Raw genomic sequence first — 26830 nt, 5'->3', positions numbered from 1 at the left:
TTTAACTGTTTCCAAATTTGGAAAGCATCTTTTTAATTTTAGTATCTGAAAATTTTTTGAATAAAAAATTGTTCAATGTAGTCACCTTATCTCAACCTTGAATAAATAATCTTTAAAAGAGTTTTCGTCTCATCTTCATTCTGCATTATCTTAGTGTCTTGAAAAAGTGTTAATATCTGGAGTCAACACTCCTTTAGGAGCCACTTTATTTACCATTAGGTATTCATCTCTGTATCTTCTCCAGCTATCTTATTCTTCTGAGATGACATACTGGATCATAAGGTCCTTGAGTATAGGAACTCTGACTAATCTTTGTATCCCTAGTGTTTAGCATAGTGCCTAAGACATAGTAGGTATTTAATTAATATTTGTTGAATGCATGGGTAAATGCTGTGGTGAGAACTATCTATGGCATATCTAGGAGTGGGAACATGATAGATTTTTACAAAAGTATGTTATTCTCTAGTGCCCAATTTCTAACACCCTGCCAATGAACTACCGTGGCCTAAAATAAGTTTTTTTGTTGTTACTAAAGCACATTAAAGGAAAGAATAGAGGGATCTTGAAATATAGAAATGATTATTTTTTATTTATATAGATTTAGGGAGTACAGTGCAGTTTTGTTACATGGTTATATTGTGAAATGGTGAAGTCTGGGCTTTTAGTGTAACCATCACCTGAATAGTGTACATCGTACCCATTAGGTAATTTCTCAACCCTGTCCCACCTCTCACACTACCACCCTTCTGAGTCTCCAGTATCTGCTATGCCACTGTGTCCATGTCAGCACATTTATTTTGTGAGCAAATTAACCAGTGGAATTGTGGACAACTCAATAGATACCAGGTTTTCTCTTTACACTCTTTATTTACTCAATGATAAGAAGAAACCCTTCTTATAACAAAATTGACATGGTATTAAATTTTTTTATATCAAAAATAGGTGATTAGAAAACCGTCATATTTACTAATGCATGAATATTTTAAACATTTACATTTTTTCTCAGTGTTAATCAAGGACATTTATATTTTAAAATGTTTTATAAATTGGCTTTAATAAAGGTGCTTAGTTGGAGTTGTGTCTATACTTGGCTGAAAATTATTCAGATATATTTTGTACTTTTGTGGCTATTCAAAAGAGTACTAATAAGGTCGGGCACGGTGGCTCACGCCTGTAATCCCAGCACTTTGGGAGGCTGGGATGGGTGGATCACGAGGTCAGGAGATCGAGACCATCCTGGCTAACACGGTGAAACCCCGTCTCTACTAAAAATACAAAAAATTAGCCGGGCACGGTGGCGTGCGCCTGTAGTCCCAGCTACTCTGGAGGCTGAGGCAGGAGAATGGCGTGAACCCGGGAGGCGGAGCTTGCAGTGAGCCGAGATTGCGCCACTGTACTCCAGCCTGGGCGACAGAACGAGACTCCGCCTCAAAAAACAGAAAAACAAAAGAGTACTAATAATGTAAAATAAATATGCCCAAATTAAAGGTGATTTTATTAGTTGAAAATCTTACCTTGAGTTAAATTTTATCCAGTATGTAGTGAGCCAAATTTCTATGTGGGATTTTAGCAGTGTTCAGTTATAAAAAGGCTCCTTTTTAAAATACTCTTCACTTTTACTGGGTCTTTAATTAGATGGTACGCAGATCATAAAACCACTATGTATGACATTAACAGGTGTCTTTTGAGCACAAAACTATAGTAGAAATAATACTAGAAGCTAGAGCAAAAATTCCTCATGACCACTAGATATAAAACTAAAATTTGGAATGATTTATTTAAGTTATATCTCTGTTTATGATCTTTTAAATATTATTTAGTGTAATTTTGTAGACATTCCCATAAATGTGATGTTTAGACATGGGAGGAAGGTAGATCTTTTTTATCCTTTTTCGCGTACCTTTTTGACAACTTAGAATGTCACAGCCTTCTGGAGAACGTCTGATCTTAAATACTCAGCAAATTCTAGAATGGGAATGAGAGCCCAGGTTCTTTGAACTCTGTAGCATTTTGTTGTTGTTGTTATGTTTCTGAAGTCAGGATTCTCTTGGCATTGGGTGTCTTTTCTTTAAAAAAATTTCTTCAAGTTACAACTAATTGATGATCTATCTTAACAAGAAGTTTTAGTGCCTTCAGTTGAATAATATTTTAGAACTGAAAGCAACCTTAGATTTGGACTTATGTATGTGGAAATTTGACTGGGTCAGGGCTAGCATTGCGTATCAGTGGGGAAGAGGAGTTTTTATCAGTAAATGGTACTGGGACAGTTATCTGTTTGGAAAAAAAAAATTAGATCCCTACTGCAGACCCAAAAATCTACTCCAGGTAGATTAAATGTGAGAGTCAAACTATAAAACTCTTAGAATATAATATAGGGAAAAACCCTTATGACTTTAGAGTAGGGAAGGGTTTTTAAACAGGATATAAAAAGCATGAACCATAAAAACAGTTGGTAAAAGCCAATGAAATTAAAATAAGAAACTTCATTTATCAAAAGACACTATAATGAAAATGATAACTACAACAGGGAGAAGATATTTGAAACACATGTAATTGGCACATGTAATTAGGCCATTCATGCATTGACATAAAGAAATACCTGAGACTGGGTAATTTATAAAGAAAAGAGATTTAGGCTGTGTGCAGTGGCTCACACCTGTAATCCCAACAATTTGGGAGGTGAAGGCGGGCAGATCACTTAAGGTCAGAAGTTCAAGACCAGCCTGGCCAACATGGTGAAACCCTGTCTCTACTTAAAATACAAAAATTAGCCAGGTGTGGCCAGGCACAGTGGCTCACGCCTGTAATCCCAGCACTTTGGGAGGCTGAGGTGGGTGGATCACGAGGTCAGGAGATCGAGACCATCCTGGCTAACATGGTGAAACCCCGTCTCTACTAAAAATACAAAAAATTAGCCGGGCGTGGTGGCGGGTGCCTGTAGTCCCAGCTACTCAGGAGGCTGACACAGGAGAATGGCATGAACCCGGGAGGTGGAGCTTGCAGTGAGCTGAGACCACGCCACTGCACTCTAGCCTGGGTGACAGAGCGAGACTCCGTCCCAAAAAAAAAAAAAAAATTAGCCAGGCATGGTGGTAGGTGCCTGTAATCTCAGTTACTTGGGAGGCCGAGGCAGGAGAATTGCTTGAACCCCAGGGGGACAGAGATAGCAGTGAGCTGAGTTCGCATCAATGTACTCCAGCCTAGGAGACAGAGTGAGACCCCGTCTCAAAAAAAAAAAAAAAAAAAAAAAGAAAAGAAAAAAGATTTAGTTGGCTCATGGGCAGGCTTTACAGGAAGCATGGTGCCATCATCTGCTAGGTTTTTGATGAAGCCTTAGGGAACTTTCAATCATGGCAGAAGGCAAAGGGGAAATAGGCACATCACATGTTGAAAGCAGGAGCAAGGGAGAGGGAGTGAGGGGAAGGTGCCACACACTTTTTTTTTCTTCAACTTTTAAGTTCAGGGATACACGTACACGGTGTGCAGGTTTATTACCTAGGTAAATGTGTGCCATGGTGGTTTATTGCACAGATCATTCCATTTTTCAGCTATTAAGCCCAGCATCCATTAGCTATTCTTCCTGATGTTCTCCGTCCTCCCACCCTCTACTCTTTAGTAGGCCCCGTTGTGTGTTATTTCCCACCCTGTATCCATGTGTTCTCATCATTCACCTCCCACTTATAAGTGAGAACATGCAGTGTTTGGTTTTCTGTTCCTGCATTAGTTTGCTGAGGATAATGGCTTCCAACTCCATCCATGTCCCTTCAAAGGACATGATCTTGTTCCTTTTTATGGCTGCAGAGTATTCCATGGTATATATATACCACATTTTCTTTTTCCAGTCTATCATTGATGGGCATTTAGGTTGACTCCATGTCTTTGCTAAGCCACACACTTTTAAATTACTAAGTCTCGCGAGAACTCATGCACTATTCGGAAAATAGCACCAAGCCATGAGGTATCCCCACCCCCATGATTAAAATACTTCCCACCAGGCCCCACCTCCAGCATTTGTGAATTACTATTCAACATGAGTTTCAGGTGGGGACAAATACCCAAACTATATCATTCTTCCCCTGACCTCTCCCAAATCTCATGTCCTTTTCACATTGCAAGATACAATCATGCCTTCCCAATAGTTCTCCAAAGTCTTAACTCATTCCAGCATTACCTGAGAAGTCCAAAGTCTCACCTGAGACAAGACAAGTCTCTTCTATTTATGAGCCTGTAAAATCAAAAGTTATTTACTTCTAAGAAACAATGGGGGTATAGGCATTGGGTAGACATCCGTGTTTCAAAACAAAGGGTCTGTAGGCCCAACACAAGTTCAAAACCCATCAGGGCAGTCAGTAAGTCTCAAAGCTCCAAAGTAATCTTTGACTCTGTGTCCATATCCTGGGCACACTGATGCAAAGGGTGGGCTCCCAAGACCTTTGGCAGCTCCACCCCTCTGGCTTTGGAGGGTACATCCTCTGAGGCTGCTTTCACAGGCTGGAGTTGGTAGATCTTGGTGGCCCTCTTCTCACAGCTCTACTAGTCAGTGTCCCAAGTGGGGACTCTGTGTGGGACCTCCCACCCCACATTTATTCTCTGCACTGCCCTAGTAGAAGTTCTCTTGTAAGGGATTTGCTGCTGCAGCAGGCTTCTGCCTGGATACCCAGGCTTTTCCATGCATCCTCTGAAATCTAGGTGGAGGCTGCCAAGAATCCACCACTCTTGCACTCTGTACACCCACAGGCTTAACACCGTGTGAGAGCTGTCAAGGCTTATGGCTTGTGTCCTCCAAAATGGCAGCTCAAGCTGTATGTGGGGTCCTTTGAGCCATGGCCAGAGCCAGAGCAGTGGGAATGTGGATAGCATTGTCCCAAGGCCATGCAGGGCAGCAGGGCTCTGGGACTATCCCATGAGATCATTCTTCTTTCTTAGGCCTCTGGGCCTGTGATAAGAGGGGCTGCCACGAAGGTCTCTGAAATGCATTTGAGGCCTTTTCTCCATTGTCTTGGATATTAGAACTTGTTTTTTTTTTTGTTTTTTGAGATGGAGTCTTGCTCTGTCACCCAAGCTGGAGTGTAGTGGCGTGATTTCAACTCACTGCAACCTCCACCTCCTGGGTTCAAGCAGTTCTCCTGCGTCAGCCTCCCAAGTAGCTGGGATTACAGGCGCGTGCCACCACGCCCAGCTAATTTTTTTTGTATTTTTAGTGGAGATGGGGTTTTGCCATGTTAGCCAGCCTGGTCTCAAGCTCCTGACCTCAAGTGATCCACCTGCCTCAGCCTCCCAAAGTCCTGGGATTACAGGTGTGAGCCACCGTACCCAGCCTGACTTTTTTTTTAGTTGTGCACATATCTCTCTAGCAAGTGGTTGCTTCACAGCCTGCTTGAATCCTTCTCCTGAAAAAGCTTTTTATTTCTCTGCCACATGGCTAGGCTACAAATTTATCAAGCTTTTGCACTCTGCTTCCTATTTGAATATGTGTTGCAACTTTAAGTCATTTCTTCACTTATGCATTTGAGTGCAGGTTGTTAGAAGCAGCCAGGCCACTTCTTGAACACCGCTGCTTAGAGGTTTCCTCTACCAGATTCCCTAAATCATCATTCTTTAGGTCAGACTTCCATAGATCCCTAGGATGTGAACCAAATGCAGCCAGGCTGTCTGCTAAGGCATAACATACTTGACCTTTGCTCTAGTTCCCAGTAAGTTCCTCATTTCCATCTGAGACCTCCTTAGCCTGGACGTCATTGTCCATATCACTATCAGCATTTTGGTCACAAATTTGCTGATCATTTGGTCATTTAACCAATCTCTAAGAAATTCCAAACTTTCTCTCATCTTCCTGTCTTCTTCTCAGCCTTCCAAACTTTTCTAACTGCTGCCTGTTAGGCAGTTCTGAAGTCACTTCCACACTTTTAGATATCTTCATAGCAATGTCCCAATTCCAGTACCGATTTTCTGTATTAGGCCATTCTTGTGTTGCTATAAAGAAATATCTGAGACTGGGTAATTTATAAAAAGAGGTTTAATTGGCTCACAGTTTTGCAGGCTTTACATGAAGCATGGTGCCCGCATCTGCTTGGTTTCTGGAGAGGCCTCAGGAAGCTTACAATCATGGAAAAAGGCAAAAGGGAAACCAGCACATCACATGTTGAAAGCAGGAGCAAGTGAGAGAGAATGGGAGGGTGATATGGTTTGGATTTGTGTCCCTGCCCAAATCTTGTGTTGAATTGTAATCTCAAGTGTTGGAGGCGTGGCCTGGTAGGAGGTGATTGGATCATGGTGATATTGGATTTCCCCCTTGCTGTTCTCATGATAGTGAGTTCTCATGACATCTGGTTGTTTAAAAGTTTGTAGCACCTCCCCCTTCTCTCTCTTTCTCCTGCTCCAGCAATATAGGATTTGCCTGCTTCCCCTTTGCCTTCCACCATGATTGAAAGTTTCCTGAGGCCTCCCCAGCCATGCTGTCTGTACAGGCTACAGAACTGTGGGTCAATTAAACCTTTTTTTTTTTTTTAATAAATTACCCAGTCTTAGGTGAAAACAGACTAATACAGTGTGGGAGGTGCCCACTCTGTATTAGTTAAATGACCAGATCTCATGAGAACTCATTATCTTTAAGATGGCCCCAAGCCATGAGGCATCTGCCCCTATGATCCAAGCACCTCCTGCCAGGCCCCAGTTCCAGCATTGTGGATTGCAATTCACCATGAGATTTGGGCAGTGACAAATATCCTAGCTATATCAGGAGTGCTATCTAAAACATATGACAGATGCCTTTAATCAACGAGAAAAAAATGAAAAATCCAGTAGAAAAATGGACCAAAGACTTCAGTTGCACGTTAGAAACCTGACTAGCTAATACCATGTTTATATTAATATAGTTTCAATGAAATGCCCATTATCTTGAAATAGATTGATGTATTTATTCAGCAGCTTATTGTAGCTGCAGTGTCTACAAGGTGCAATTTAAAGACATTTAGAGAATTTCTAACACTGATTTTAATTGTTAATGGAAGTTTAAAGATCTTGAAAATCAGAATGAGATGGACAAGTGACTTCTAGTTCATTGATTTTATCTTAATGTTTGTTAAATATCACTTATTCTCTGTTCCCTAATCAGTCACAAATTCTTGATCTACTAAAGCAAGTTATCTATACAAGTGTAATAAAATGTCAAGAGGGAAATTTTAGTTAAAAATCTTTGTAAAATTACGTAAATGAATACAGCAAATGTTTTGTTATGATGATCCCTTCTGTATACTGCATGCCCCAAATTATATTTAAGTGATTAAATGTTTTTCTGCTTTTCTTTAACTTGGAAATCCAAACTTACCACCATATAAAAAAATAGCTTTGACAAGGAGAGTTGAATGCAATTAGGGCAATTACTAATTTGTACTTTTAAATTGGATGACTTTCTGCCTTTTTTTCCCTCTAATATTTCTCCTACAAAAAATGCTGTAGCTCTCCAGCAGTTCTAGGAAATAGTGCATGAGGAGATGATGCTAGCTCATGAGGAGATGATGTTAGCTTTTTTATATTTCATTTAAATTTAATCTACAGCCTAGTATCAGCAGGGAGAAAAGACATTACAAAGGCAAACTGATGATGATGTTCTTTGTAAATGACTGTATCACCAGTGATTGGTTATGCCCTCAGGGTGAATTCATAGCTGTCAGTGCTTTTATTTTATTTTAATAAAATCTTACTCACTTGGGGTCTTGGATGATTGAGGCAGTAGCTCTATAAGTTGCAGTTTTTCTTTTTTGCCTTTTATTATTGACCCTCAAAATATACGTCTTTGGGTGGTTGTGTTTTTTTTATTGCAGAAAGTTCCCGAATTGAGATTGTTTTTCTTCTCATGAAGTTAAAATTGTACTTGTGAAATATCTGGAAAATCCTATAATAATAGCCTTTCCTCAACTTATTTTGTTAAAAAAAAAAAAGCTTTCCAAATTAAACAACAACAACAACAAAAAAAAAACACTGAAAATAAGGTGCTTTTTGGGGGTATACATCTACCATTCTTTAATATTTAATGATAACTCTAAGAGAAAGCTATAGGAAATTGATTTGTATTTTAGTTCCATTTTTTGCAGGGATAATGCATCCTTTGCACCACTTCTAAAGTTATAGCATGATCTATTGAAGTTTTAATTTATAATGTCATGAATTTGTTAAAAGGCACACACCAACAATGTCTCTCATGTAGGTAGTTGTATCTTTTAATCACGGTGAGGTTGGGTTTGCCAATATTTTGTCTGCCCTTGTTTGCTTTTAGAAGCAAAGTTAAACTTGTCTCATTGAAGCAGTTGGGAATCCTTAACCCTTTTGTGATATCAAGAAAAGTTTGAATATTCAGAAAAATCTTTAAATCCACTGGGGTCTGGTTTTGGGAGGGATTGAAAATATTTTTAATTATTGATTGTACTTTTGAAATATTACAGGTCCAATTCAATCTTCTTTCTCTAATAATTAAATACTCTCAAGCCAAGTACAATGGCTCACACTTGTAATCCCAGCACTTTGGGAAGCCAAGGCAGGTGGATCACTTGAGGCCAGGAGTTTGAGACTAGCCTGGCCAATGTGGTGAAACCCCATCTCTACTAAAAATACAAAAATTAGCCAGTTGTGATGGCGGGCGCCTGTAGTCCCAGCTACTCAGGGGGCTGTGACACGAGAATTGCTTGAACATGGAGGCAGAGGTTGTAGTGAGTAGAGATCATGCCACTGCACTCCAGCCTGGGTAACAGAGCAAGACTCTGTCTCAAAAAAAGAAAAAAAAATTGAATACTTTCAAACAGGCTGCACGTACATACACATAAACATACTTTAAAAAAATCTATTTGGTGTTTTTAGGTAATTGTCTCTTTTGGCCATATTTACAAATGTATTGCTATAAAGTATTTACAGTATTCTGTTATTTTTCAAAACTTTTATTTTTTATGTAATTATGCCATTGTTTTCATTCCTAATTTTTTGGTGTGTAGTCTTCCTTTTTGTTTATTAATATTATTAGGTTTTTGTATACTTTGTAACTTTTTAAAAGCTACTTTTTGGACTTCATGTACTTGTAGCATTTTAGTTGGAGTATATGTAATTTGACATTGATTTTTTAACTTATTCAGTGAGTAATATGAATTTAGGTTTACGTTAGAGGATCAAACATTAGACTTTAGTGTCATTTTTACTCCTCATTTTGAAATCTCCCGTATGAACAGTTTTAGGAAAAGGAAAAGATGATCATGGACCATACTCATGGGTTCACTTTCTTTGTGGCTGGATTTGCTGACTGCCAATATTTAACCAACTATAATTTAAATATTAAGTGCTTTCCACGGAAAACATACTCAAACAGAATATTGCGTTATCTTTGGGTTTGTGATGCTTTTGTAAAGAAATGTAGTTTCCTTAAGTATTTTACCTTTTCCACTCTTACAGTGTTATGCCTTTGTATTTAACATCCTAGCCTTTGTAAGTTTGGGACCATGTCAGTATTTAACGTTTAGAGACTCATCTGAAGTTTTAAAATGCTCATGAATAAGAACATAGTCTTAGCCTATAATCAGAAGCAAGCCTCACTTAAAGAATATTCAGAATTCAGACCAAAGCTATGTGGATTCCTGTTCTGACTCTTGCTTCTCCTGTTAGTTCAACATTCCTGACTCTGATGACCATGACATACTCAAGGAAAGGGAGCCTTTGCCCAAAATGATGAGGAATACAGGGCACGATTCCCAAGTTCAGCAGTGGACACAAGCTCAGAGCCTGTCGATTTGTCATGTGCTTGTTGCACTCAAAAGCTCAACCTGCCAAGAGCCAGAGGACAGCTTTGAGAGAGAGAAATTAGGAGTGGCTGTTAGCATGGTGAAAGATTTCTAAACATGTTTAAATTGTAACTTGAATTTAAAAATCAAACATTCACTACTCTTTTTAGGAATACAATATTGCATAAATCACACTGCATCTCCATTCTTATGCAATCTTGTATATAGTTTGACTAATAAAATAATGGCCGACCAAATTTGTGTCATCTCTGTTTTAAATTTCTACCTCTGCTCTTTATCTCCAAGTTTTATTTTACTGCTTTCTTGTAACACAGATTTAAAGGATAGAAATATGATGTATGGCCAGATTCTTTTGAAATTGAATGGTCAGAACTAGGTGGATTATATTCATTCTAGCTTCAAAGATCTGTCTTTGTTGTTGTTGTTATTGCTCAGCATATGTCCATTCCCAGGGTGGTAATTACTTTGCTGTGATGTCTCCAGAAAAAGTCTCATTTAAACTGATGAAATAGTTAGAAGGAAGGGTAATAGAGATAGGTGCTCTCTATAAGATTGTACTTAAAAAAAAAAAAAAAACCAAAGATCTGCATTATCTCGATTGCTTTGTCATATCCTAAAGCTTATTTATTTTAAAAACCCAGTGATATTATGACAAAAAGCCTATTTGACTTACGGAAATGGCCAATTTTAGCTTGAATCTAGTTAGAATTTTTAAGGCACCTCATAATAGGTCCTTTTTGTTTTTTGAAGCAACTCTTGTTATCTTTGCTAACATGGAAATAGTGGCAAACGTAATATAAAATAGTGGATATTGTAATAGTTCTAACTTTGAGATCTGTTTACTACTTTGATTTGAATGTGGATGATCTTCATAGTGGGAGTTTCATTTAAACAAATAAGACGGTTCCTCTTTCAGGAGGTAGAAAGAAAGCTGTGTTGTTTGCTTGAGAGATTTGATTAGAATCTTCCTTCCCATATGTCTTGGTTCATTTTGTGCTGCAATAACAGAATACCTGAGGCTGGGTAATTTATAATGAACAGACATTTATTTGGCTCACCGTTCTGGAAGCTGGGAAGTCTAAAATGCCGGAGCCGCATCTGGTGAGAGCCTTTTTGCTGCATCATAACGTGGTGGAAGGCATTACATGGAGAGAGAGCATGCATGAGAGAGTGAGCAAGAGAGGGCCAAACTTGCATTTATGACAGACCCACTCTCAGGATAGCAAAGTTGCTCCCGAGATAGTGAATCCACTCTTGTGATAATCTCATTAATCCATTCATGAGGACATTTCCCTTATGACCTACATGTTAAAGGTCCTACTTGTCAACACTGTTGCATTAGGGTTGGAGTTTCCAACACATGGACTTTGGGGGACACATTCAAACCATAGCATTGTAGTTTCTTATTTTTTAATTGTAATAAGAAAGTAGGAGAAAATAAATGGTAAAGAAACTAGCCATTGTCAAGAAATTAGTGCATTTTGGATATGGAAGTTGGGGGACTCACTATTTCCATACTAAGAATTATTTTTCATATTTCTTTTTGTGATGTCCAGTTGTCTCTATTAAGCAAAATAGAAGACTCTTTTAACCAGTTAGTTGATAACTTTGCTTTTTTCCTTTGAGTCCTGGAGAAATGGGAGGTATACCATAGTTTCTTTTCTCTTTTATATATGAATTATAATTATGGTACTTATAAGAGTTAGATTTACTAAACTTTTAAGTCTAAGTTTATGCTTAAATTGTTTTGATACCAAAATTGTGAATTCATATTTAATTGTATTTTTGTTGTAATTCTGAGTTACAACATTATTATATTGTATTATATTCTTTTTTAAATTATATTCTTTTTTAATTTGTTAGATACACACAAATCCGTGTTTTTATCAGTCTTCAGAGAAGAGTCAGCTCTTACCACTGAAGACAAATCTATGGTGCTATTTGAATCCTGGAGATAGTTTTTCTTTGTCAGCTGACAAACACATTTTCCGCGTTCTCTCTATACCCTCTGAAGTGGAAATGGAATGTACCTTAAGGTAAGTGCTTGATGAAATGAGAGTAAGAATGTTATTTTTAATCTAATTCCTCAACCATCACAAATCCTTCGGTAGGAACCAGTAGAAACCATTAAACTGGAGATAGAGTAGGTGTGTAATATGTGTGTACACGTGTGTGTGTGCATGCCTTTTCATGTGTGTGTGTTTTGTGCACATGCACATGTGTATCTGTTTCTAGAAAACATTTGACTTTGGAAACTTACTATGTGTTGATAGCAGTTGCTCCCATAGGTGCTGTCTTTTACCATTGTATTCAGAATGTATTTTCCATCTAACAGTATTCAATATAGTTAATTCGAAATTGACTACCTTTTCCTCATTTTTTTAGCTTTTTGAATTTTGTTAAGGTATTAACTTCTGACTTACACTTGTCTAACTCCTCTTTCTTATAAAAATAGCAGAAAATATAGAACAGAGAAACTGAGGAAATGAGGTATTAGAATAAATATACTGATGTCTGGCTTACAGTTAAAATTCATACACTAGTTTTTTTAGTCAGAAGATTATTTGGCTTCATTTCAGCTTTTAAATTATAGAATGGATAAACTAGACTTATAGAAGTAGATGGACAGAATTATGCGGAGTGTGTTCTCTGATAGCAATGGTATTAAGTCAGAAATCATTAACAATAAAATAGCTACACAAATATACAAATATTTTGAAATTAAATAACACATTTCTAAATTACCCTTGGGTCAAAGAGAAGTCATAGGGAAATTGGAAAACATTTTGAACAGAGTGATACTGAAAACAGCATAAAAATTTGTGAGATGCAGCTAAATTAGCCCTTAGTGGGAAGTTTATAGTCGAATGCCTGTATTAGAAGAGAAGAAATCTATAAAACCAGTGATCTGTGCTTCTACTTTAGGAGGATAGACAAAAAGCAAATTAATCCCAAAGAAAATAGAAAAAAAGAAAGTAAGAACTAGAAGTCAGTGAAATAGAAAATGGTCAAAATAAAATCAGTAAAGCTATGGGCTGGTTTGGTGAAAAGATTAATAAAATTGGTGAAACTGTAGTAAGACTTACTGAGAAAAAAGTGAGAAAACACAAATTATCAATATCAACAGTAGAAGAGGGGATATCATTACTGATACTACAGACCTTAGAAGAATAATGAGGAAATATTATGTAAAACTTTATGCCAATAAATTTGGCAGTTGAAATGAATGGGTACATTTCTTAAAAAACAAAACTGATGCAAGAAAAATAGAAATCTGATGAATTCTATATTCATTTTAAAAATTGAATTCATAATTTAAGTATATAAGGATCTTCACTAATGAATTCTATTAAACTTACAAGGAAGGAATAATGCCAATATTATTCTTTTTTCTCAAAAAATAGAAGAGGATATACTTCCCAACTCATTTTATGAAGCTGCTATAATTTAGAAACTAAAATCAGACAAGATTTTACAAAAAACCCTCAAAACTACAGACCAATATTCCTCATAATAAAGTATTTACAAATCAAATCCAGCAATATGTAAACAGGATAATACTCTATTACCAAGTGGGGCTTGTCCAAGGGATACAAGGTTAGTTTATCGTATAAAAATCAAAGCAATTCACCATAACAGACTAAAGAACTATCATTTTAATAGATGCTCAAAAATAATTTTGACAAAATTCAACACCTCTTCATGATTTTTAAAATTTTTGAGAAAACAAGGAAAAGAAGGAAACTTTTTTCCTACAAAAAACCTGTTAGTGAAATGTTGAAAGTTCTTCCCCTAAGATTGGGAATTCGACAAAGATAAAATATATCAGATTTGAAAGGAAGAAGTAAAACTGTGTTTATTTGCAGATGACATGATTTGTATTTAGAAAATCCTGAGGAATCTACCAAAAAGAAAAGCAAGTCACAAAACAGTGTCTGTTATATGATTACATTTATATTAAATTCTGTAATAAGTAAACTAATCTGTTAAATAGAAATGTAATCAATGGTTGTTTCCAAGGGGATTGACTAGTAAGAAGCTATAAAGGAGCTTTTTGTTTGGCTTTGTTTCAGCTTTTAAACAAATATGGACATATTCTGTGTCTTGTTAAGGGTGCAGATTATGTGGGTGTACGCATTTGTCAAAACTAATCAAATTTCACACTTCAGATATGTGCATTTCATATATAAATTATATCTAAAAATGCTTAAACGTAAGTGGAAAAAAATGTCAGGAAGTTGCTTTTTAGTTAAATGAAATTCATTAACCATTGCTTACTACTTTAAAGTACATGTCTTTTTCTCTTATCATACATATATGAAGCATGCTATTTTAAACTAGCTGTTGAAATGAGACATGTAAAGAACTGATTTTTTTGTTACAATAAACTTTCATAATAGAATTACATACTTTTTTCAAAAATTAGGAAAATGTGCATCCTCATGAAACACAATATGGTCATTGCCTGATAACTTATTTAAACTAGTATATGTCTAATTAAATTTCATTTATATTGATTCAAATTAGCTTATTCCCTTAGTGTGAAAGACCAGTGTCTTTAAGGCCAGCGTCACACTTTAAATATATCAGGTTATGGGATTAGTGAATTTTGAATTTTTTCGTATTGATGAAACTGAAAATAAACCCACTTTCACAGCACTGTACTTTTCTCAGGCTATTTAAACCTTGGGTTCTGTCATTTGCTAGAAGGGCTCACAGAACTCAGGAACAGTTTACTTACTAGATTACGGATTTATTACAAGTGCTGTATTATGGGATACAAATTAACAGCCAGATGAGGAGATACATAGGGTGAGGTCTGGAAGGGTCCTCAGCACAGGAGCTTCTGTTCCAGTGGAGTGTTGGGGTACACCACTCTCCCAGCACATGGACACGTTCTTGTTCACCAACCTGGAAGTCCTCTGAACTTTGTCTTTTGGGGTTTTTATGGAGGCTTCATTACAAAGGCATGATGGAGTAATCATTGGCCAATGTGATTAAGTCAATCTCCAGCCCCTCTTCCCTCCCTGGTGGTGAGGCTGGGAGTTCCTACCCTCTAATCATGATTGGTTTTCCTAACAACCAGCCCTTCATCTTTAGAGGCTTTCCAAAAGTCACCTCATTAACATACATTCAGGTGTGGTTGAAAGGGGCGTATTGTGAATAACAAAAGATGCTCCTTTCACCTGTTTCGGAGCTCTAGCCAAGAACAAGAAGTGAAGACCAAAATATGTATTTCTTACTATATCACACCATCACAGGCACATTCTTGTAGTTTCTGCCATTAGCTAGGTCTTGTAGCTTCTTAGTGAATATTTAGCTTCCTATTGAAGCAAGGACAGTACTTCTGTAGTCAGGTAATGATGAGTTAACCCTGGTTATTAGACTAGAAGCCATGAGGGGAGGTGGGGGCAGATCTTGAATTCGAGTATCATCATGAGCGATGTCTACCCAGGGGAGGCAGCTGCCTGATTTCCAGAGAGGGAGAGTCCACTGTCTGCTAGCAAGGGGAAGTGGACTATGTATTAGATAGGAAGCATTGAAATACACTTCTAGACGTTTCTTGATATCGTTGGGGTTTTCCCGTTTTTGAACTAGCTCTGTTGTGCAGGGTCAACCACATAAAAACACTGCTTACTGTTGTACAAGCTTTACATGTATGAACTTTTTATTCTCCATAATAATCTCTATGAGGACTAGGTATTGTTCATATCCCTATATGACAGATGAAGAAACTGGGACACAGAAGGTTTAAGACTTGCCCAAGGTCACAGCTTAATACATGGCAGAGGTGGGATCCTAACTCAAGCCAGCTGTTTCCAGAGTTGATGCTCTTACTAACTACCCCCTGCTGTATAAGAATGTTTACTATAGCACTCATTTGAATTGTGAAAACACCTGCAGAAAGGCTAAGTAAATTTGGTTTAGTCCTATAATTATATGAAAGAGAATGAACTAAGAGAGAGCTCAGGTTAAAACATGGATAAATCTCCCCACCATAATGTTGAGGGAAAAAACCCAAAAAGGTTATAAACATATAAAACATACATAATTTCTATAAAATAATGGATGCATACATACAAATAATAAAAGTATAAAGACATGCATGGGAATAATAGACATCAAATTCAGGCTAATGTTTATTTTTGGAGAAGGAATGGGAGGGAAAGGAGCAAGATTGAGGCTGGGCATGGAGAGGGCTTGAATTGTATTTGTAATTAATCTGGAGCAAATATGAGAAAATGTTTCTATCGGGGTGGTAGATACACAAGTATTTATATTCATAGATATGTAGATAGACTACATATATTCTCTGTATATTTTTGCACGTTGAAATATTTAAGACATTAAAAAAGAATAGAAAAAAGCTTATATGCTTTGTAGAAGTTGTTAGGACTCCTTTGCCATAATTCTTTTCTTCCAACCAGTGTGAATTTAAGAAAGGGATCTGAACCACAAACCAGCCATAGAAAAGCTTGTCATTTCTTTAGGTTCCTTTTACTCACATTAAGATGTTTTTTATATAGTATTTAGATTCTGTATAATTAGTCCTACTCATTACCTACTTTGAAGGAACATTTAAGTCTATACATGTCAGTTCTAGTTTGTTCATTTTTCACTTTTCTCTACATATGTATCTATGAAATTATTCTGCCAGGAGTACCAAAACTCATGCCTTTTTGAGAAGTCAAAGAGAAAACCAAATAAGAAAAAGAATACTTGGTTTTATATTTTAGTAAATTAAATTATAGCACATTTCACTTAGAAGCACTAATATTAATTCTTTCTCCCCAATAGTGGGTGCCTAGTAAGTGTTGGTTTTTTGAATGCATTAATGAAATATCTGAGGATATTAAATTGAGTGATAATGTGATAAGTATAACATTTTGTTTTCATAGCTGAATTTCATTGCTGATGAGGAAGTATGACATTTTCACTGTAGGGAGATTATTTATTTTAAGACACTTATGAGGAAAGTAAAGTAAATCCTTTGTTATACTGCATTACTTTTTTTTCAAATTGGTGAAAATCTAAGTACGTAGATTCCATATAAATAACTACTAATTTTAATCACTAATATTGAAGAAACAATAAAATGGTGATGAAAATGTCATGATAGTATGATAATATGCAAGTTTCAAATTCATTTATAATTATTTAAAATGTGTTTTTAGATCTAGCTCATTCATAATAGTAGCATATTTTATGTTAAAGATATGAAAATACATAACATATTTAAGCAAAATTTGGAATATATTTGAAAGACTTAAGAATAACTTAATTGCCAAAACAATCTTAGAAAAGAAGAAAAGAGTTGAAGGGTTCACACTTCTTGATTTCAAAACCTACTATGAAGCTACAGTAATCAGGACAGTCCTGGTGTAAAGAAAGACATATAGATCAAGGAAATAGAATTGAGGGTCCAGAAGTAAACCCCTACATTTAGGGTCAGTTGGTTTTTGACAAAGGTGTCAAGACAATTAAATGGGGGAAAGAATAGTCTTTTCAACAAATGATGCTCAGAAAATTGAATATCCACATGAAAAAGAATGAAGTTAGTCTCTTGCTGTACACCATAAAAAATTAACTTAAAATGGATCAGAGGTCTAAATATAAGCACTAAAACTATAAAACTCTTAGAAAAAAACAGGTATAAATCTTTGTGACCTTGCATTAGGCAATGGTTATAACACCAGAAACACAAGCAAACAAAGAAAAAGTAGATAAATTGGACTTCATTACACTTAAAAGTTCTGTGCTTCTAAGGACACAGTTAAGAAAGTGAAAAGCTTCAGTGCCATCCCCATCAAGCTACCAATGACTTTCTTCACAGAATTGGAAAAAACTACTTTAAAGTTCATATGGAACCAAAAAAGAGCCCATATTGTCAAGACAATACTAAACCAAAAGAACAAAGCTGGAGGCATCACGCTACATGACTTCAAACTATACTACAAGGCTACGGTAACCAAAACAGCATGGTACTGGTACCAAAACAGACATATAGACCAATGGAACAGAACAGAGCCCTCAGAAATAACACCACACATCTACAACCATCTGATCTTTGACAAACCTGAGAAAAACAAGCAATGGGGAAAGGATTCCCTATTTAATAAATGGTGCTGGGAAAACTGGCTAGCCATATGTAGAAAGCTGAAACTGGATCCCTTCCTTACACCTTATACAAAAATTAATTCGAGATGGATTAAAGACTTAAATGTTAGACCTAAAACCATAAAAACCCTAGAAGAAAACCTAGGCAATACCATTCAGGACATAGGCATAGGCAAGGACTTCATGTCTAAAATACCAAAAGCAATGGCAACAAAAGCCAAAATTGACAAATGGGATCTAATTAAACTAAAGAGCTTCTGCACAGCAAAAGAAACTACCATCAGAGTGAACAGGCAACCTACAGAATGGGAGAAAATTTTTGCAATCTGCTCATCTGACAAAGGGCTAATATCCAGAATCTACAAAGAACTCAATCAAATTTATTAGAAAAAAACAACCCCATCAACAAGTGGGTGAAAGATATGAACAGACACTTCTCAAAAGAAGACATTTATGCAGCCAACAGATGCATGAAAAAATGCTCATCATCACTGGTCATCAGAGAAATGCAAATCAAAACCGCAATGAGATACCATCTCACACCAGTTAGAATGGCGATCATTAAAAAGTCAGGAAACAACAGGTGCTAGAGAGGGTGTAGAGAAACAGGAACACTTTTATGCTGTTGGTGGGACTGTAAACTTGTTCAACCATTGTGGGAGATAGTGTGGCGATTCCTCAAGGATCTAGAACTAGAAATACCATTTGACCCAGCCATCCCATTACTAGGTATATACCCAAAGGAATATAACTCGTGCTGCTATAAACACACATGCACACGTATGTTTACTGCAGCACTATTCACAATAGGAAAGACTTGGAACCAACCCAAATGTCCATCAATGATAGACTGGATTAAGAAAATGTGGCACATATACACCATAGAATACTATGCAGCCATAAAAAATGATAAGTTCATGTCCTACGTAGGGACATGGATAGAGCTGGAAACCATCATTCTCAGCAAACTATCGCAAGGACAAAAAACCAAACACGGCATGTTCTCACTCATAGGTGGGAATTGAACAATGAGGACACTTGGACACAGGAAGGGGAACATCACACACCGGGGCCTGTTGTGGGATGGGGGGAGAGGGGAGGGATAGCATTAGGAGATACATCTAATGTAAATGACGAGTTAATGGGTGCAGCACACCAACATGGCACATGTATACATATGTAACAAACCAGCATGTTGTGCACATGTACCCTAGAACTTAAAGTATAATAAAAAAAAAAATACAAAAAAAAAGAAAGTGAAAAGACAACCACAGAATGAGAAAATATTTGTAAATCACATATAACAGACTTATATTCAGAATATCTCAAGAATTCTCAACAATGCAAAGGCAAACAACCCAATTTTAAAATGCATAACTGAGTTGAATAGACATTTTTCCGAAGAAGGTATACAGGTGGTCAGTAGAACATGAAAAAATGTTCAACATCACTAGTCACAGGGAAATGCAAATTAAAACCGCAATGAGATACCACTCTACCTCTACTAGGAAAGCTATCATCAAAAATATAGTAAGTGTTGGTGAGGTTGTAAAGAAACTGAACTATTGTACATTGTGGTGGGATTATAAAATGGTATAGCCTCTTTGGAACATATTCTGGCAGTTCCTCAAAAGTTTAAACATGGAATTACTATGTGGCTCAGCATTTCCACTCCTATGTATATACCCAAAAGAATTGAAAACCTATGTCCACATGAAAACTTGTACATAGATGTTCACAGCAGCATTATTCATAATAGCCAAAAAGTGGGAATAACTCAGCTGTCCAGCAACTGTTGAATAGATAAACAAGTATTGTATAGTCATACAGTAGAATATTATTTGGCCATAAAGAGGAATGAAATATTTACATATGCTACAACACAGATGAATCTTGAAACATTATGCTAAGTGAAAAAGCTAGACATGAAAGACCACATACTGTATTTCATTTATATGAAATATGTAGAAAATGTGATCTATGGAGACAGAAGGTAGATTAATGGTTGCCAGGAGCAGGAGGAAGAGGCAATAGGAAGAGACTGCTAATGCATATGGAATTTCTTTTTGAGGTGTTGAATATGTTCTAAAATTAGATATTGGTGATAGTTGCACAACTCTGTTAACATACTAATAACCACTGGATAATACACTTTAACAGGATGAATCTTATGGCTATATGGATTATTTTTCAATAAAGCGATTATAAAAAAGAATAACTCAATTACCTTTACTAGACTACATTTAACTTTCCCAGTTTTAATTTTTTATTTAAAATATTCTGTAATGATGCTTTATAAATCCTGTGATAGTTGATTACTCATAGACGTATTTGAAGATAAAATAAAAATATCACAGTGACAGTGTTTGATATTTAAATAAATGTGTAATAGAATAATTTGTACTTGTACTTTTTTGAATGAAATGTTAAATAGAATTTTGTTCTGAGATTTTTTTTGTTATTACATTTATTGTGGGTAACTATTAATAAAAATTACATATGGACTATAGAGTGTATATGAATTCATCTCAGACTTATGCCACAATAGAAAATAAACTAGAAATGGAATTGTTACTTAATTCCTAATACTATAAATTGTGAAAAACCATCACACTACTCTTGAATGTTTCTTAATATTTTTCGTGTTAAATATTAAGAAAACTTGAAAAAAATTATAATTTGGAAGTATATCTGTAACCTATGAGTAAAACAGGTCTGGGTATTGTAGTGGAGTGAACTTTCATAGCTAGGACAATCAGACATTTCCAAGATATGTCTCCAGCACCTGGCACAGTGTCTGACACACAGTAGAAGTTTTAAAAATATTGATTGAATGAACAAAAAATGTGATGCTGCATAGTAACTTACTCTAAGTAAATTTTCTCTTTTGGCTGATTCTTGCCATTGACATTGAAGGCTGCCTTTGAAGGAGATTATTCCCTGTATAAGAAATACTAAAACGAACAAATAAAACAAGCAGTTAATTAGACTTTTCTCAGCTAGACACACTTCTAAAATCTTATATCTTTAGTTTTTAAAAATTCACGTTTAATGAGGACAATTTACATACAGTAGAATTCATCCCTTTTAAATGTGCAATTCAATGCACTAAAAATGATAATATAGTCATTTAACATACTGCTAGAGTGAGATATAGAACATTTCCATTTCCCCACATGTTCTCTCCTGGCTCTTTGTAGTCTGTCCCTTCACTCCACCCCCAATCCTTGGCAACCATTAATATGATTTCTGTCCCTGTAACTTTACCTTTCAGGATGTCATATAAATGGAGTAATACAATATGCCTTTTGTGTCTGGCTTCTTTCACTTAGCAAAATGCCTTTGGGATTCATCTATATTCTTGCACACATCAGTAGTTCAGTCCTTGTTATTTCTGAGTAGTATTTCATCTATAGTTTCAAATTTTCAAAAAGACAAATTTGTTGGATCATGTCTATGCATACGTAAGTATTAATAACCCAACAACTTTGGATGACCTTACTGTATATTGCAGGAATATGAGGTAATTGGTTCTGCTGGCATGTCCCACATGTGACCATGGGTGTTCCTGTTCCAGAACATTTAGCTTGCAGCTATACTACAAGTTTGGGGATATTTCATAAGTAGTTATTTAATACTTCCCTGAACTTCAGTAGCAGTTATGTGTCAACTTAAACTCAGGATTTTATTTATTTTTTCTCCAAATGTCTAACTAGCTTAGCTGATGCCCTTGCAGTTTACATTATCTCTCTAGCGGCTGGGTGGTGATCTTAACTTTTGTGGACCATCTGGACAAATATTAAATAAAGAGCTCTTAAGCCTTGAGAGAGATGGCTGCCACACATCTCAAAAATAACTGTGGTTTCTAGGCCCATGATTTGGAAAGATTGATGTATTTTATGGCAATACAGCAGGTGGGAAATAACATATTCTAGTCTATATATTTTATTCTAGTATACTATAATCTGCTTTTTTTGTTTTTGCTAAGTCTGAGAAAAAGGACATAACTTAGATGTAGTTCTAAGGCAGCAGAAGTGTGTTAAATTTAAGATTAAAGACAAGTTTCTATTTTATCTTATAGAAACAGTCAAATGCTTGATGAAGATAATAAATTGAATGAAACACCAAAATCCCCCGTGATTAATTTACCTCATGAGACTACTGGTGCCTCACTACTGGAAGGAAGCACAGAAATAGCCAAGACCCGGATGACTCCCACAAATAGTGTGGTGAGGAATTTGATATCTCATCCATTTATAACATGTTCTTCAAATTATTATGAAGGCAGAAAAGACAACTGAAATTAGGCCTATTGTGACAATATTGCCAGCATTTATCTACTTTTGCTGATTTTAAGTTAAGCTCTAGAGAATATGGCAGTAATCCAACAGTTAAACTAGTAGGAATAATTTCTTTGTTCAAGAAATTTTATGAACTCAGTCTACAGTTGCATATGGGTATTTTAATGGTAGTATTCTGCAAAGCAAATATTTTGCAAATTCATTCAAGATGTGTGATTATTTTTAGTAATTTATAGGTGTCTTTTTAGTCTTTCCTAGGTGAAAATAGAGACTGCAGTAAGCAGCAGCCAATCCTTGCCGAGAGGAAAAGAATCCTTCCAGCTTGGATGTTAGCAGAACATTTAAGTGATCAAAACCTTTCAGTACCAGCAATCAGTGGAGGTAGGTTTTTGTTTCTACTAATGCTGACTTTCAAGAAAACATTAAACAATTTGAAAGTTTTTCTGAAGAAAAACTATAAACTAGTTCTATAGAGATAGAGTAGAGGTTGTGTAAGTGTATAGCTTAGCCTAGTTTTTTTTTAGTTGTGAACATGAAGTTTAATTTAAAACATAGGCTATTACTTTATGCCATTTATCAAATACCACCCTAATTTTTTTTCATTTAACAAGTGCTATTATGTGCTAAAATTATATTAATAAAGACTTCCAAACAAACCTCTTGGTGCTATGTCTAGGATAAAAGGCCAGCACAATAAGAGTGTTTAATTTGATTTTTATTTTTATTTTATTTTTTTTCTTTTTCTATTCTCTGCAAATGTATATATTTTTATTATTATTATTATACTTTAAGTTTTAGGGTACATGTGCACAACGTGCAGGTTTGTTACATATGTATACATGTGCCATGCTGGTGTGCCACACCCATTAACTCATCATTTAGCATTAGGTATATCTCCTAATGCTATCCCTCCCTGCTCCCCCCACCCCAGAACAGTCCCCAGAGTGTGATGTTCCCCTTCCTGTGTCCATGTGTTCTCATTGTTCAATTCCCATCTATGAGTGAGAACATGCGGTGTTTGGTTTTTTGTCCTTGCGATAGTTTACTGAGAATGATGATTTCCAATTTCATCCATGTCCCTACAAAGGACATGAACTCATCATTTTTTATGGCTGCATAGTATTCTATGGTGTGTATGTGCCACATTTTCTTAATCCAGTCTATCATTGCTGGACATTTGGGTTGGTTCCAAGTCTTTGCTATTGTGAATAGTGCCGCAGTTAACATACGTGTGCATGTGTCTTTATAGCAGCATGATTTATAGTCCTTTGGGTATATACCCAGTAATGGGATGGCTGGGTCAAATGGTATTTCTAGTTCTAGATCCCTGAGGAATCGCCACACTGACTTCCACAATGGTTGAACTAGTTTACAGTCCCACCAACAGTGTAAAAGTGTTCCTATTTCTCCACATCCTCTCCAGCACCTGTTGTTTCCTGACTTTTTAATGATTGCCATTCTAACTGGTGTGAGATGGTATCTCATTGTGGTTTTGATTTGCATTTCTCTGATGGCCAGTGATGATGAGCATTTTTTCATGCATCTGTTGGCTGCATAAATGTCTTATTTTGAGAAGTGTCTGTTCATATCCTTTGCCCACTTTTTGATGGGGTTGTTTGTTTTTTTCTTGTAAATTTGTTTGAGTTCATTGTAGATTCTGGATATTACCCTTTGTCAGATGAGTAGGTTGCGACAATTTTCTCCCATTTTGTAGGTTGCCTGTTCACTCTGGTGGTAGTTTCTTTTGCTGTGCAGAAGCTCTTTAGTTTAATTAGATCCCATTTGTCAATTTTGGCTTTTGTTGCCATTGCTTTTGGTGTTTTAGACATGAAGTCCTTGCCTATGCCTATGTCCTGAATGGTATTGCCTAGGTTTTCTTCTAGGGTTTTTATGGTTTTAGGTCTAACATTTCAGTCTTTAATCCATCTCGAATTAATTTTTGTATAAGGTGTAAGGAAGGGATCCAGTTTCAGCTTTCTACATATGGCTAGCCAGTTTTCCCAGCACCATTTATTAAATAGGGAATCCTTTCCCCATTTCTTGTTTTTCTCAGGTTTGTCAAAGATCAGATGGTTGTAGATATGCAGCGTTATTTCTGAGGGCTCTGTTCTGTTCCATTGGTCTATATGTCTGTTTTGGTACCAGTACCATGCTGTTTTGGTTACTGTAGCCTTGTAGTATAGTTTGAAGTCATGTAGCGTGATGCCTCCAGCTTTGTTCTTTTTGCTTAGGATTGACTTGGCAATGCAGGCTCTTTTTTGGTTCCATATGAACTTTAAAGTAGTTTTTTCCAATTCTGTGAAGAAAGTCATTGGTAGCTTGATGGGGATGGCATTGAATCTATAAATTACCTTGGGCAGTATGGCCATTTTCACGATATTGATTCTTCCTACCCATGAGCATAGAATGTTCTTCCATTTGTTTGTATCCTCTTTTATTTCATTGAGCAGTGGTTTGTAGTTCTCCTTGAAGAGGTCCTTCACGTCCCTTGTAAGTTGGATTCCTAAGTATTTTATTTTCTTTGAGGCAATTGTGAATGGGAGTTCACTCATGATTTGGCTCTCTGTCTGTTATCGGTGTATAAGAATGCTTGTGATTTTTGTACATTGATTTTGTATCCTGGGACTTTGCTGAAGTTGCTTATCAGCTTAAGGAGATTTTGGGCTGAGATGATGGGGTTTTCTAGATATGCAATCATGTCATCTGCAAACAGGGACAATTTGACTTCCTCTTTTCCTAATTGAATGCTCTTTATTTCCTTCTCCTGCCTAATTGCCCTGGCCAGAACTTCCAACACTATGTTGAATAGGAGTGGTGAGAGAGGGAATCCCTGTCTTGTGCCAGTTTTCAAAGGGAATGCTTCCAGTTTTTGCCCATTCAGTATGATATTGGCTGTGGGTTTGTCGTAGATAGCTCTTATTATTTTGAGATACGTCCCATCAATACCTAATTTATTGAGAGTTTTTAGCATGAAGTGTTGTTGAATTTTGTCAAAGGCCTTTTCTGCATCTGTTGAGATAATCATGTGGTTTTTGTCTTTGGTTCTGTTTATATGCTGGATTACATTTATTGATTTGCGTATATTGAACCAGCCTTGCATCCCAGGGATGAAGCCCACTTGATCATGGTGGATAAGCTTTTTGATGTGCTGCTGGATTCGGTTTGCCAGTATTTTATTGAGGATTTTTGCATCAATGTTCATCAAGGATATTGGTCTAAAATTCTCTTTTTTGGTTGTGTCTCTGCCCGGCTTTGGTATCAGGATGATGCTGGCGTTATAAAATGAGTTAGGGAGATTCCCTCTTTTTCTATTGATTGGAATAGTTTCAGAAGGAATGGTACCAATTCCTCCTTGTACCTCTGGTAGAATTCGGCTGTGAATCCATCTGGTCCTGGACTCTTTTTGGTTGGTAAGCTATTGATTATTGCCACAATTTCAGATCCTGTGATTGGTCTATTCAGAGATTCAACTTCTTCCTGGTTTAGTCTTGGGAGAGTGTATGTGTCAAGGAATTTATCCATTTCTTCTGGATTTTCTAGTTTATTTGCGTAGAGGTGTTTATAGTATTCTCTGATGGTAGTTTGTATTTCTGTGGGATCGGTGGTGATATCCCCTTTATCATTTTTTATTGCATCTATTTGATTCTTCTCTCTTTTTTTCTTTATTAGTCTTGGTAGCAGTCTATCAATGATTTTTAAAAATGCCAGATGAATTGATATACTTTCAAGTTTACTGATTCTTTTTTCTTCCATCTCTAATTTGCTGTTAAGTCTATCTAGTGAATTATTCATTTTAGTTATTGTACTTTTCAGTTTTGGAATTCCTCTTTGGTTCTTTTTTGTATAGTTTATGTTTCTCCGATGAGATTCCCCATTTATTCAATCATTTTGTGTATTTTTCTATAAGTCTTTGATCATATTTATAATAGCTGTGTTAAAGTCTGCATCTACATACAACTTTGCCATTTCAGACTTAGTTTTTATTGACTGCTTGTTTTCTTTTATGGGGTCACATTTTCCTGTGTATTCTGTGCCTAGTGATCTTCTATTGATATTGGATATTATGGATGATACATTGTAGAGGCTCTTGATTTTGTTATGTTCCTCTGAAGAAGTATTTTTGTTCTGATAGCAATTAATTTGGCTGGATTCAGAGTCTACCCTGTTTCCCCTGTTATGTATGGCAGCTGCAGTCTCTAGGTAGTTCTTTCACTTTCCAGCTGCTGCGTTTTTCTCTGGGTCCTTGGGCCCCATACAAATGTAGTTTAGGAGTCAGCCAAGAATTTGGGTCAAGTTTTTATGTAGGTTTTTGCTCTTACCCCTTCTGTGACTGCCTTCCCTCCAGGATTTTATCACTCACCTCTGCCTGTTCTCTTAGCCTCAAACTCTCTGCTCTGACCATTTAAACCAGTAAGGTTGCAGCTTTTTTCCACGTGTGACTTGGAGAAGGCCCTCAGGAAAAAAGTCACAAGTTCGCAAACTTTATAGGTTATAGTTAATTTTCAACCTTGACACTTCTCCAACTCTGCCTCTTTGTTCAATCTCCAGTACCTACAGATAGTTTAAAAAATATTTTTTCCTGAATTTACAATGATTTTATTGGCAGTAATTAGTTTAGTTATGCTATTT

At 36.3% G+C, this 26830-nt stretch overlaps 1 protein-coding gene across 3 annotated transcripts in view; it reads left to right on the top strand.

Annotated features, from left to right (window-relative positions):
- Positions 1-26830, top strand: part of APLF (aprataxin and PNKP like factor) — a 109745-nt gene that overhangs the window by 23338 nt on the left and 59577 nt on the right. For all 3 annotated transcript variants that reach the window (XM_054475525.2, XM_054475530.2, XM_063648649.1), the window contains exons 3-5: positions 11646-11818; positions 21982-22129; positions 22450-22582. In XM_054475525.2, coding sequence (XP_054331500.1) covers positions 11646-11818; positions 21982-22129; positions 22450-22582 — 454 coding nt within the window. The remainder of the gene's footprint in view (positions 1-11645; positions 11819-21981; positions 22130-22449; positions 22583-26830) is intronic.

The sequence above is a fragment of the Pongo pygmaeus genome, chromosome 12 (assembly GCF_028885625.2).
Source record: "Pongo pygmaeus isolate AG05252 chromosome 12, NHGRI_mPonPyg2-v2.0_pri, whole genome shotgun sequence".
In the NCBI taxonomy this organism is placed as follows: domain Eukaryota; kingdom Metazoa; phylum Chordata; class Mammalia; order Primates; family Hominidae; genus Pongo; species Pongo pygmaeus.
Note: the sequence above shows the minus strand (reverse complement) of the source record. Positions and strands in the feature narration are given on the sequence as shown.